The 14822-nt window shown below is 36.8% G+C and overlaps 1 protein-coding gene across 1 annotated transcript; it reads right to left on the reverse strand.

The window, feature by feature from the left end:
* Positions 1–2918: 2918 nt before the first annotated feature.
* On the reverse strand, positions 2919–3887 carry LOC129959914 (uncharacterized). The gene has a single exon (XM_056072813.1). The coding sequence runs from the start codon at positions 3885–3887 to the stop codon at positions 2919–2921; it is 969 nt and encodes a 322-aa protein (XP_055928788.1).
* Positions 3888–14822: the final 10935 nt, after the last annotated feature.

Genomic DNA, 14822 nt, shown 5'->3' on the forward strand with positions numbered 1-14822 from the left:
TCGAGATTGACAAATAATTTATAATTTTTCTTTTTTTTAAATAAATTTTATCTTTATTTCTCCATTATTCATTGAGTTACTATGAATCATTCCAAATCATATATTTCAAAACAATATTATAAATTTAAAATATTTCTATATTTTATCGGAATTTTAAGAGTCAAGTTCCCGCACATGCGCAAAATCTATTAATATTCTTAGCAGTGTGCTTTTAAAACCAGATTTACACAATACTTAAAACTTATTGTCGAGTCGTAATGAGAATCTTTGACCCTTCAGCAGCTCTCGAGGTACGAGTCTTGGTGGCTAGATCGGCACGGTGGGTCATTGTATTTTGCTGGTCTTCTGTTCGAATCTCGAGATCGACAAATAATTTATAATTTTTCTTTTTTTTAAATAAAATTTATCTATATTTCTCCATTATTCATAGCGTTACTATGAATCATTCCAAATCATATATTTCAAAACAATATTATGAATTTAAAATATTTCTATATTTTATAGGAATTTTAAGAATCAAGTTCCCGCACATGCGCAGAATCTATTAATCTTCTTAGCATTGTGCTTTGAAAACCAGATTTACACAATACTTAAAACTTATTGCCGAGTCGTAATAAGAGTCTTTGACCATTCAGAAACTGTCGAGGTACGAGTCTTGTTGGCTAGATCGGCAGGGTGTGTCATTGTATTTTGCTGGTATTCTGTTCGAATCTCGAGATCGACAAATAATTTATAATTTTTCTTTTTTTTAAATAAATTTTATCTTTATTTCTCCATTATTCATAGAGTTACTATTAATCATTCCAAATCTTATATTTCAAAACAATATTATAAATTTAAAATATTTCTATATTTTATCGGAATTTTAAGAGTCAAGTTCCCGCACATACGCAGAATCTATTAATATTCTTAACATTGTGCTTTTAAAACCAGATTTACACAATACTTAAAACTTATTGCCGAGTCGTAATGAGAATCTTTGACCCTTCATCAACTCTCGAGGTACGAGTCTTGGTGGCTAGATCGGCAGGGTGTGTCATTGTATTTTGCTGTTCTTCTGTTCGAATCTCGAGATCGACAAATAATTTATAATTTTTCTTTTTTTTAAATAAATTTTGTCTTTATTTCTCCATTATTCATAGATTTACCATGAATCATTCCAAATCATATATTTCAAAACAATATTATAAATTTAAAATATTTCTATACTTTATCGGAATTTTAAGAGTCAAGTTCCCGCACATGCGCAGAATCTATTAATATTCTTAGCATTGTGCTTTTAAAACCAGATTTACACAATACTTAAAACTTATTGCCGAGTCGTAATGAGAATCTTTGACCCTTCAGAAGCCCTCGAGGTACGAGTCTTGGTGGCTAGATCGGCAGGGTGTGTCATTGTATTTTGCTGGTCTTCTGTTCGAATCTCGAGATCGACAAATAATTTATAATTTTTCTTTTTTTTAAATAAATTTTATCTTTATTTCTCCATTATTCATAGAGTTACTATGAATCATTCCAAATCATATATTTCAAAACAATATTATAAATTTAATATATTTCTTTATTTTATCGGAATTTTAAGAGTCAAGTTCCCGCACATGCGCAGAATCTATTAATTATCTTAGCATTGTGCTTTTAAAACCAGATTTACACAATACTTAAAACTTATTGCCGAGTCGTAATGAGAATCTTTGACCCTTCAGAAGCCCTCGAGGTACGAGTCTTGGTGGCTAGATCGGCAGGGTGTGTCATTGTATTTTGCTGGTCTTCTGTTCGAATCTCGAGATCGACAAATAATTTATAATTTTTCTTTTTTTTAAATAAATTTTATCTTTATTTCTCCATTATTCATAGAGTTACTATGAATCATTCCAAATCATATATTTCAAAACAATATTATAAATTTAATATATTTCTTTATTTTATCGGAATTTTAAGAGTCAAGTTCCCGCACATGCGCAGAATCTATTAATTATCTTAGCATTGTGCTTTTAAAATCAGATTTACAAAATACTTAAAACTTATTGCCGAGTCGTAATGAGAATCTTTGACCCTTCAGAAGCTCTCGAGGAACGAGTCTTGGTGGCTAGATCGGCAGGGTGTGTCATTGTATTTTGCTGGTCTTCTGTTCGAATCTCGATATCGACTAATAATTTATAATTTTTCTTTTTTTTAAATAAATTTTATCTTTATTTCTCCATTATTCATAGAGTTACTATGAATAATTCCAAATAATATATTTCAAAACTATATTATAAATTTAAAATATTTCTATATTTTATCGGAATTTTAAGAATCAAGTTCCCGCACATGCGCAGAATCTATTAATCTTCTTAGCATTGTGCTTTTAAAACCAGGTTTGGTTTGATTTTTTTTTTGGCGCAAAAGCCATTTTTGACCATGCTGCGCCAAGCAAATGGTAAGATGATAGGACAGACAGTAAAAGCACACATGTTAAAATATAAATCGAAAGGTATCCAAATACACATGCAGAAAATTAATGTGCAAGAATGGTAATAGTTCTATATGGAACACTGTTTCGATAAAAACGCTACAATTTATCGATGTAAAAAAAAAAAAAAAAATCAAGCGTTAGCATTAGTTAAAAAGCACTAGATACAAATATAAAAACCGATAGTTTTTAAAAATTTAAAAATGTTTGGGTGGAATTTCTCTCCCACCAGGTCCTGCAAAGTCAATGACGAAGACTTAAAAAAGTGTAGACGGAAGGAATTAAAACATGGGCATTCAATTAAAATGTGATTTATTGTAAAATCTACACCACACGTGAGACACTTTGGAGCCGTCTCGCCAAAAATGAGGTGCCTGTGTGTGTAACGAGTATGTCCTATACGGAGGCGAGTCAATTTGACATCAGCCTCTCGTATAGTGTTAACTGGCCACAAATTAATTTTCGGTTAGATGAAATGTAATTTATTATGGATCTGCAGATCCCATGACTTTTGCCAGGTAGATAAAATGCTGCAGTTAAGAGACAGTTTAACGTCGCAAAACGGAAGTCCTTTGATCATAAATGTCGAAGCAGATTTTGCAGCTGAATCTGCTTTCTCATTCCCTAAAATGCCCACGTGACTAGGAACCCAACAAAATAAGATGCTTAGACCAGCTTGTTCTAATACACGCAACATAAACAAAATTCGAATAGCAATTGGATTCATTCTGTTGTGATAATTAGAAAGTGCTTTCAGAGCACTCATGCTATCAGAATAAATAATGATATTATGCTGAGTAGCAGCCGAAATTTTCTGAAGAGCACAGAAAATTGCCATTAACTCAGCAGTATAAACGGAACAACAATTATGAAGACGGTGACTCAATGTCTCAGATGGAAACACAATGCCACATCCAACATGTCCATCTGTTTTCGAGCCGTCCGTGAAAATAGGTACAAAAGATGAATACTGATGGCGGTGATATAAAAACAGCTGCTGAAAAACAACATGTGCAGTTAAGGATTTATCGAATCCTGTAAAGGGGTTCAAAAAGGAAAAACGCGGGATATCCCAGGGAGGGAAGCAAAAGGAATCAACTGCTTTAATATGAACGTCTTTGAGATCCGAGTCATGCAGCAGCAATTTGACTCTATCATAAAAGGGAAGTATGTGCGAAGGACGGGCATTATACAATCGACGCAGACCTACTGGTAGTGCCATATTGCTTAAGGGGTGTTTTGAAACAGATTTAGTTCTGAAATAAAACTGAGCAGATAATTTCTGCCTCCTTAAGCAAAGGGGTAGCTGATGACATATGACATAGAGGCTTTCAACCGGAGAGGTACGAAATGCACCAGAACAGATACGCAAAGCTGAATGGTGGACTGGATCTAGACGCCTCAGAACAGATGAACGGGCGGAACCATATACCATGCACCCGTAATCTATTCGGGAGAGGACTATTGCCTCATAAATACGGAGAAGGGAGGTTCGATCGGCACCCCAAGATGTTCTGGAGAGTACTTTCAAAATGTTTAACGCCTTCTCACACTTTCTTCGCAGGTGTAAGATATGCGATAGAAAGGTGAGCTTTCGATCGAAAATTACTCCCAAGAATCGTACTTCATTCACTACAGGAATCGGTGAATCATTTATTTGAATATTGGGATCCTGATGAATGCCTCTTTTCCTACAGAAGTGTACACAGCTACTCTTCTCTGGGGAGATGGTGTGACCATTGTTATTGCACCATGCTACCAATTTATTTACTGCGTGTTGTAATTGTCTCTCTAATAAATCCATATTACTGCCTTGGCATGAGATCTGCAGATCATCAACATATAGTGTTCCCTGAACAGATGAAGGCAACTTATTTAAAATTTGGCTTAGATGAACAATAAAAAGCGTGACACTGAGGACACTTCCTTGCGGAACACCCTCAGCTTGAATAAAATAATTAGAATAAACATTACCAATTCGAACACGAAAGGTACGTTGTGTCAAAAAATTTTGTAAAAATATGGGTAAATTTCCTCTAAATCCAAAGTTAAAAATGGTAGAAAGTATACCATAGCGCCATGCTCGGTCATACGCTTTTTCTATATCAAAGAATATAGAGACAAGGTGGTTTCTCCTGACATATGCATTGCGAATTTCGGTTTCCAGTAATACGAGGTTGTCAAGAGTTGAGCGACCTCTACGGAAACCACTCTGCAATGGGGAGATGCAACCATGTTTCTCTAATTCGAAAATTAGTCGAGCATTGACCATGCGCTCGAAGGTCTTACAAAGGCAATTTGTAAGAGCAATCGGCCTGTAGTTCAGAGGGACAGATGGTTCTTTGCCAGGTTTTAAGATAGGAATCACAATAGCTTCTCGCCATTGTGAAGGGTATTTCTGCTCAGTCCATATTCTGTTAAAAAGCATTAACAGATTGGAAAGGGAAATGGTATTCAAATGGCGAAGCATGTTATATGTGATTCCATCTGGCCCAGGACTGGTATCATGGACTTGAGACAGCGCCGTTTCCAATTCAAACATCCTGAATTCACAATTATATGGAATGACATCTCGGGTTTTAAAGCTCAAAGGCAACCGTTCCGCGCGATTCTTAATTGCCAGAAACTCAGGGCTGTAAGAATCAGTTGCGGAAACTTGTGCAAACGATTGGCCAAGAATGTTAGCAACGTCTAATGGGTCCGAATACATCATATTACCAGTTTTTAAAACTGGAATAGAAGTTTCATTATAGATCCCATTAGCAGCCTTTACCTTTTTCCATAAAAGTTTACTGGTAGTAGAGGACGTGATGGATGAAACAAATTTAGTCCATGATTCTCTCTGACTGCGGCGGCGAATGCGACGTGCAAGCGCTTTGGCTTTCTTAAAAGCGACCAAGTTCTCAGTCGTCGGGTACCTTCTAAATAGATTCCATGATTTTTTCTGTTTCTTATGGCTGTCGCGACAGACTTTATTCCACCACGGTCTACGAAATTTTCTTAAACGTGGGGATGTTTTCGGAATGGTGGTGTTTGCGGCATTTATTATCGTATCAATCACATTTTGTATTGCTTTTGAAATATCTGTATCACTGACCATAGCCTCATTGATAACCGCTAGTTGTGAAAATGTATTCCAGTCTGCCCGCTGGAATAGAAAACGCGGGGGACAAATAGTCGCACTACCGCTATCAGTGTGGGAGAGTATTAGGGGAAAGTGATCGCTATTGTGCAGATCCTCTCCAACTGTCAAATTCAACATCGGTAGCAGTTCAGGAGAGCATATGGCCAGGTCAAGACAGTGGAAGCTACGTGTGGGGGCATGGAAGTACGTTTGCTCGTCATTATTGAGCAGACAGAGACAGTTGTTAGCAATAAACTGTTCAATCTGCTGCCCACGAGAGTTTGTACTAACCGAGCCCCACAAAGTACTATGTCCGTTGAAATCGCCAATTATAATAAAAGGCGAAGGAAGTTGATCCACTAATGTGTCAAGGTCTTGTTGACGTATTATATCATGTGGCGGAAGATAAATACAGCAGACTGTGACCAAAGATCGTATATGGACCTGCACAGCCACAGCCTGAAGAGATGTATGCAACATAAGAGGAGTGCTCGGATAAAGGTTTGAAGTAAAGATGCAGACACCTCCAGAACCATGAGATTCAGTGCCTGCATCTTTCCGAACACAGTTATATCCGCGTAATTTTAGTGGAACGTTGGGTGTCAAGAAGGTCTCCTGAACACCGAAACAGACAGGATGAAAATTGTTAATAATGGACTTGATATCCTGCAATTTGGACCGGATGCCGCGACAATTCCAAGAAACGAAGGTACCCATTAAGAGATATGTTTGGCTGGAGAAAGAACAGAGGCATTAGTCTGAGTTGCCGGATCATCGCAACTCATATCAAGCTCATCTTCATCCTCAGAGGGATGTAATTTTATATCAGGGCTATGCAACTTATCCCCAAAGATCGTTGTTAAATCCTTGTGGACATTACCCTGCATCGCCATTCCCAAAGCGACGGAATTTTTGGAGGTTGATTTTTTTAATTTCAGAGGTAAATCTTTTTGCGAAAGACCGCGTTTTGCAAGTTTTAATGTTAGTGAGCTTTGTTTTTTGCGTTTAGACTTTGTTTTTACAACCTTAGGAGTGTCAGAAGTATCATTAATTGATTTTTCAGAAGTATCATTAATTGATTTTTCAGAAGTATCATTAATTGATTTTTCAGAAGTATCATTAATTGATTTTTCAGAATCGGAATCTGTAAGTTTTTCAGGTGGTTTGTATTTTTTAGAGTTTTTCACACAATTTGCACAGGAGCAGTTTGAACAATAGGTGCTTTGAAGTACAGAAGCATAACTCTTACCAGGAGTAGGCGTTTGCGCTTGAACCTTACGCCAGGCTTCGGGATACGTAATATCTTCTTTGAACTTAACAGTAGTGATTTGTTTCTCTAGTATCCAGCGCGGGCATGATCGAGAATAAGAAGGGTGATTGCCACTGCAGTTCACACACTTTTCCTGTGCGGAACATTGCTGGCTGTCATGCCCTTTACCTGCACAACGGGCACATGTTAATGACCCGCGGCAATTCATTTTAGAATGTCCAAAGCGCTGGCAATGGAAACATCTCAGAGGGTTTGGTATATATGGACGGACTGGTAGTCTGATGTAGCCGGCATAATCAAATTCTGGCAGTTTAGGTATATTGAACGTTAAAATGTGATGTTTTGTCTCCAGAAGTTCTCCATCACGCCGAAGAGTGATGCGGCGAACATTCGTGACACCCTGCGGTTTCATTTCTGCAATAATTACCTCCAAGGAAACATTTAGCAATTCCCCACAGGTAATCACACCTTTAGAGGTGTTCAAAGATTGATGTGGATTAACAGTAACCGGTATTGTAGCTAAATTTTTAATTTTTTGTATCTGCTGGGCTTGCTTCCGAGAATTAACCTCAACAAGCAAGTCCCCAGAGCGCATTTTTTTTATTGATGTTACACCGCCAACTGTTCCAGTTACAGCCTTCTGAACAAGAAATGGTGATACATTATCGAATGATTCGTTAGCATTAGAGATCCGCTTTACAACAAAAAAACTATCAAAATGGTAAGAATTTGAAGAAACTGGTGCTTTATGACGCCCACTGAAGGGACCCTTTTTGGGAGGAGCCATGCGATATGGTGAATGATTCGGGCCCGACGGCACCGCCCACCACGGAGCCCAACAAGGAAAGGCAGCCACCGGCTCTGGCCATTCCCAGCCTCGGCACTTACCTTGGTGCAAGCCGGAACCTATACGCTCGGAGTTACCCCCGGGGAAAGTGACCACCCTTAACGCCAAGCCCAAGCAGTAACCCCTTTGCTTGATCCCTAGCAGACTAGCCACTCAGGTGACTAGGTACCAGCCGATTGATACACCGGGGACCACAGTGCACCACCCGTCTTTCAAATGGGTCGCCACGCACGGCCAACACGTGGGACATTGGCTGTCCATGAGAAGCAAGAAGCAAACAGAGCGGCGACAGCTTCTCATGGAGAGCTCCCTCGCTTGCCGTCGAGGGAAGGAAAGACATAGCAGACAGCAGAAGGCGAAGAGGAGTATAAACATAAAGGGAGTATAGATCCCTGGGTACCTCGGGATTGGGACACCCGTACTCACCTATAGTAGGTGAGCCCCTGAGGGGGCTTTTAAAACCAGATTTACACAATACTTAAAACTTATCGCCGAGTCATAATAAGAGTCTTTGACCATTCAGAAATTCTCGAGGTACGAGTCTTGGTGGCTAGATCGGCAGGGTGTGTCATTGTATTTTGCTGGTATTCTGTTCGAATCTCGAGATCGACAAATAATTTATAATTTTTCTTTTTTTAAATAAATTTTATCTTTATTTCTCCATTATTCATAGAGTTACTATGAATCATTCCAAATCATATATTTCAAAACAATATTATAAATTTAATATATTTCTATATTTTATCGGAATTTTAAGAGTCAAGTTCCCGCACATGCGCAGAATCTATTAATTATCTTAGCATTGTGCTTTTAAAATCAGATTTACACAATACTTAAAACTTATTGCCGAGTCGTAATGAGAATCTTTGACCCTTCAGAAGCTCTCGAGGTACGAGTCTTGGTGGCTAGATCGGCAGGGTGTGTTATTGTATTTTGCTGGTCTTCTGTTCGAATCTCGAGATCGAAAATAATTTATAATTTTTTTTTTTAAATAAATTTTATCTTTATTTCTCCATTATTCATAGAGTTACTATGAATCATTCCAAATCATATATTTCAAAACAATATTATAAATTTAAAATATTTCTATATTTTATCGGAATTTTAAGAGTCTAGTTCCCGCACATGCGCAGAATCTATTAATATTCTTAGCATTGTGCTTTTAAAACCAGATTTACACAATACTTAAAACTTATTGCCGAGTCGCAATGAGAATCTTTGACCCTTCAGCAGCTCTCGAGGTACAAGTCTTGGTGGCTAGATCGGTAGGGTGTGTCATTGTATTTTGCTGGTCTTCTGTTCGAATCTCGAGATCGAAAATAATTTATAATTTTTTTTTTTTTAAATAAATTTTATCTTTATTTCTCCATTATTCATAGAGTTACTATGAATCATTCCAAATCATATATTTCAAAACAATATTATAAATTTAAAATATTTCTATATTTTATCGGAATTTTAAGAGTCTAGTTCCCGCACATGCGCAGAATCTATTAATATTCTTAGCATTGTGCTTTTAAAACCAGATTTACACAATACTTAAAACTTATTGCCGAGTCGCAATGAGAATCTTTGACCCTTCAGCAGCTCTCGAGGTACGAGTCTTGGTGGCTAGATCGGTAGGGTGTGTCATTGTATTTTGCTGGTCTTCTGTTCGAATCTCGAGATCGACAAATAATTTATAATTTTTCTTTTTTTTAAATAAATTTTATCTTTATTTCTCCATTATTCATAGAGTTACTATGAATCATTCCAAATCATATATTTCAAAACAATATTATAAATTTAATATATTTCTATATTTTATCGGAATTTTAAGAGTCAACTTCGCGCACATGCGCAGAATCTATTAATATTCTTAGCATTGTGCTTTTAAAACCAGATTTACACAATACTTAATTTGGTCTAAAAGAACAATGATAAGAATACGAATGAATTCTGCGCATGTGCGTGAATTTCACTCGTAAAATTTTGAATCAATATAGAAATATTTTGAAATTAAATTCTATTTTTGACGTATAGGATTTGGAATTATTCATATTAACTCTAGGAATGAAGGAGAAATCTGGATAAAACAAATTTTAAAAAATGAAGAAAAATATATAAAAATATTTGTCGGCTTGGAGCCTCGAACTGAAGACCTGCAAAATTATATGCCACACTCGGCCGATCTAGCCACCATGCTTCGTAAACCGAGAATTTCTGAAGTGTCTAAGATTCTTTATTTCAGTGTCTAAGATTGTCCAGTAAAATTTTAAATACGGTGTCAATCTGGGCTAAAAGCACAATGCTAAGAATAAGAATGAATTCTGCGCATGTGCGCGAACATGACTCGAAAAATTTCGAATAAATATAGAAATATTTTGAAATTAAATTGTATTTTTGACGTATATGATTTGGAATAATTCATTTTAACTCTAGTAATGAAAGATGAAACTGACTAAAATAAATTTTAAAAAAAGAAGACGAATAATATATAAAAAAATTTGTCGGCTTATAGCCTCGAACTGAAGAACTGCAAAACTAAGTTCCAAAATCTGCCGATCCAGCCACCTAGCTTCGTAACGCGAAAGCTTCTGAAGTGTCTAAGATTCTCATTACGACTGTAAAGTAAAATTTTAAATACTGTGTCAATCTGGTCTAAAAGCACAATGCTAATAATACGAATGAATTCTGCGCATGTGCGTGAACTTGACTCTTAAAATTTCGAATAAATGTAGAAATATTTTGAAATTCAATTCCATTTTCAACGTATATGATTTAAAATAATTTATTTTAATTCTAGTAATGAAAGATGAAACTGATTAACTAAATTTAAATGAAATATATATATAAAAACATTTGACGGCTCCGAGACTCGAACTGAAGACCTGCAAAACAAAGTTCCACACTCTGCCGATCCAGCCACCTAGCTTCGCAATCTGAGAGCTTCTGAAGGGTCTAAGATTCTCATTACAACCATCCAGTAAAATTTTAAATACGGTGTCAATCTGGTCTAAAAGCACAATGCTAAGAATACGAATGAATTCTGCGCATATGCGCGAACATGACTCGTAAAATTTCGAATCAATATAGAAATATTTTGAAATTAAATTCTTTTTTTGACGTATAGTATTTGGAATTATTCATTTTAGCTCTAGGAATGAAGGAGTAATCTGGCTAAAATAAATTTAAAAAAAAGAAGTCGAAAAATATATAAAAATATTCGTCGGCTTCGAGCCTCGAACTGAAGACCTGCAAAGCTAAGTTCCCCACTCTGCTCATCCAGCCACCTAGCTTCGTAACCCGAGAGCTTCTGAAGTGTCTAACATTCTCATTACGACTGTCCAGTAAAATTTTAAATACGGTGTCAATCTGGTCCAAAAGCACAATGCTAAGAATACGAATGAATTCTGCGCATGTGATTGAACGTGACTCGTAAAATTTCGAATAAACATAGAAATATTTTGAAATTAAATTCTATTTTTGACGTATATGATTTGGAATAATTCATTTTAACTCTAGAATTGAAAGTTGAAACTGACTAAAATAAATTTAAAAAAAAGAAGACGAAAAATATATAAAAATATTTGTCGGCTTCGAGCCTCGAACTGAGGACCTGCAAAACTATATGGCACACTCGGCCGATCCAGCCAACAAGCTTCGCAACCCGAGAGCTTCTGATTGGTTGGTTTGTTGGTTTGTGAGGTTTATTGGCGCAAAAGCCACATTTGGCCATACTGCGCCAATCAAATGGTAAAATTATAAAAGATATACTGAACCAACAAATGAGTGTTTTAAAAAAGTGTGCAAAGATAAAATTGCATAATTTAAAAAGTTATCTTGGTATCTGAACATTTAAAAACATAAAATTGTGAAACAAAGAAGAACGAACAAGAACACAAAAATGTTCAACACAAATAGAATAATAGAAAAATTATATACAAGTAAAAATGCCAATAGCTCGTAAGAATTTAAAAATATTTGGGTGGTATTTTTCACCCACCAAGTCTTGTAATGTTGAAGACGAGTTAAAAAAACGAGCACGATACGAATTAAAAGCAGGACATTCAATTAAGATATGGTGAACAGTAAAATTAACATGGCAGCTGTTGCACATAGGCGCATTTTCCCCGAAAATGAGATGTTTGTGGTTGAAGCGCGTATGCCCTATACGGAGACGAGTCAATTTAACATCCATCTCACGTATAGGATGAACAGGCCAAGAAACAACGTCCGTTTTTATAAAATGTAGTTTATTTTGGATCTGCAGATCCCATGACATTTGCCAGTTTGAACAGATGTGGTGATAGATGGACCTTTTAATGTCGCAGAAGGGAATTCCCATGCGCAGATTTTGCGGCCAAGTCCGCCTTCTCATTCCCCAAGATGCCGACATGACTCGGTACCCAGCAGAAAATAATATTTAATCCATCATTTTTTAAAAGTCGCAAGGTGAATAAAATTTTAATGGCAATCGGATGCATCCGATTGTGGTAATGCGATAGTGTATCCAGAGCACTCATGCTATCGGTGTAAATAATAAATTTACGCTGAGTAGAGGATGAAATTTTCTGAAGAGCGCAGAAAATTGCTACCAACTCGGCAGTAAAAACTGAGCAGCAATTATGCAGACGGTGGCTAAGTGTATCAGATGGAAGTATGATGCCGCAACCAGCATAACCATCCGATTTTGAGCCATCCGTGAAAATTGGCACAAAGGAGGAATACCGATAGCGATGATATAAAAATAGCTGTTGGAAAACAAAAGGAGCAGTTAATGATTTGTCGAATCCTGTGAAGGTTCGTTGGTTAATTGGTTTGTGCGGTTTATTGGCGCAAGAGCCATATTTGGCCATGCTGCGCCAAGCAAATGGTAAGAAAAAAGGCCAACAATAAAACCAAACACATTAAAAAATATAAAAGCGAAAATGATCAGCATAAAAATGCAGGAAATTACTGTGCAATTATGTTAATGATTTAAATAAAATACTGATGTGATGAAAGTGTTACAATGAAGCAAAGTAAAAGGTGGAACATGAACAAAAGTCAAAATTACTAAATACAAGAATAAAAGCCAATGGTTTTTAGAAACTTGAAAATATTTGGGTGGTGTGTTTCACCCACCAGGTCCTGTAATTTAACAGAAGACGAGTAGAAAATATTACGACGATGAACATTAAAATTGGGACATTCGATTAAGATATGTTTAATACTAAAAGCAATATTACAAGTGGTACACATTGGCACCCTTTCACCGACGATGAGGTGACGATGAGTATAGCGAGTATGTCCTATACGGAGGCGAGTCAATTTAACATCATTCTCTCGTATAGGTGAAACTGGCCACAAACCAATCGTGGGTTTTATTAAATGTAGTTTGTTCTGGATCTGCAGATCCCATGATTTTTGCCAAGTTTTAAAGAGTTGATAAATAAATAACTTTTTGACGTCACAATATGGGAGGGCCAGAGACAGAGATGTTGATGCAGATTTAGCTGCAACATCAGCTTTTTCATTGCCCGAAATACCCACGTGACTCGGAACCCAGCAGAGAAGAATATTAAAGCCCCTGCTTTTCAGTATCCGCAGGTTAAACAAAATTTCAAAAGCGACTGGATGCATATGGTTGCGGAAATGAGAAAGTGTTTCCAAAGCACTCATACTGTCGGTATATATGATAACACTACGCTGAGTAGAGAGTGAAATTTCCTGTAGTGCGTGAGATATTGCAACCAACTCAGCAGTAAAAACAGAACAAACGTTGTTTAGCCGATAGCTGAGTGTATTAGATGGAGTTACAATGGCACAACCAACATATCCATCTGATTTTGAGTCATCTGTAAACACTGGGGTAAAAGAAGAATACTGACAGCGGTGCTGATGAAAAATTTGTTGGAAAATAACAGGATTAGTTGAAAATTTATCAAACCCCAAGAAAGGGTTCAAAAAGGAAAAATTGGGAATATCCCAAGGAGGAAAAGAATAAAAATCAAGAAATTTAATGGCAACGTTATTAAGGTCCGAGTCGTGCAGGGAATTTTTGACTCTCCGACAAAAAGGAAGAATATGATAAGGTCGGGCATCATAAATTCTTTGAAGGTTTTCAGGAAAACCCATGCAATGAATGGGATGGTTTGGGACAGATTGTGCACGGAAATAAAACAAGGTAGATAATTTTTGACGCCGCAAACAAAGTGGCAACTGGTGACAAATTACATATAAACTCTCAACTGGAGAGGTGCGGAAAGCACCAGAGCAGATCCTGAGAGCAGAGTGATGGACAGTATCAAGATGTCTCAAAACAGAAGGGCGGGCAGACCCATAAACCACACAGCCATAATCCATTCGTGAAAGAATGACTGCTTGATATATACGAAGTAGGGAGGTTCGATCGGCTCCCCAGGATGTTTTGGAGAGAACTTTTAAGATATTCAATTTTTTTCGCATCTCTTCCTCAAGTTTAATATATGTGGAAGGAAAGTGAGTTTACGATCGAACGTCACTCCCAAAAATCTTACTTCAGTCACAACTGGAATTGGTGTATCACGTATCTTTACAACAGGATCTAAATGCATATTTCTCTTCTTACAGAAGTGAACACATTGACTCTTCTCAGGAGAAATAGCGTGACCATTTTTATTACACCAAGTAACCACTTTATTGACTGCATTTTGTAATTGTTGTTCGATTAAATTCATGTTACTACCTTCGCATGAGATCTGCAGATCATCAACATAGAGACTGGCTTGAACAAATGAAGGCAAATAATTTAAAATTTGACTAAGATGCACAATAAAAAGTGTGACGCTGAGGACACTTCCTTGTGGAACACCCTCAGCTTGTATAAAATGATTTGAATAAAAACTACCAATACGAACTCGAAATATACGATGAGATAAAAAGTTCTGTAAAAATATAGGCATGTTTCCTCTAAAACCAAATTTAAAAAGTGTAGAAAGTATGCCATAGCGCCACGCACGGTCATATGCTTTCTCAATATCAAAGAAAATGGAGACAAGTTGGTTCCTCCTGACAAATGCGTTCCGAATTTGGGTTTCCAATAGAATGAGATTATCAGAAGTTGATCTGCCTCCACGGAAACCACTCTGAAACTGGGGTATGCATCCTTGTTTCTCCAATTCGAAGA

This window comes from Argiope bruennichi, chromosome X2 (genome assembly GCF_947563725.1).
Source record: "Argiope bruennichi chromosome X2, qqArgBrue1.1, whole genome shotgun sequence".
In the NCBI taxonomy this organism is placed as follows: domain Eukaryota; kingdom Metazoa; phylum Arthropoda; class Arachnida; order Araneae; family Araneidae; genus Argiope; species Argiope bruennichi.

What these genes read in the sequence shown, in the direction of transcription:
- LOC129959914 (XM_056072813.1), bottom strand. Translation starts at nt 3,887, where the DNA reads ATGGTATATGGTTCCGCCCGTTCATCTGTTCTGAGGCGTCTAGATCCA.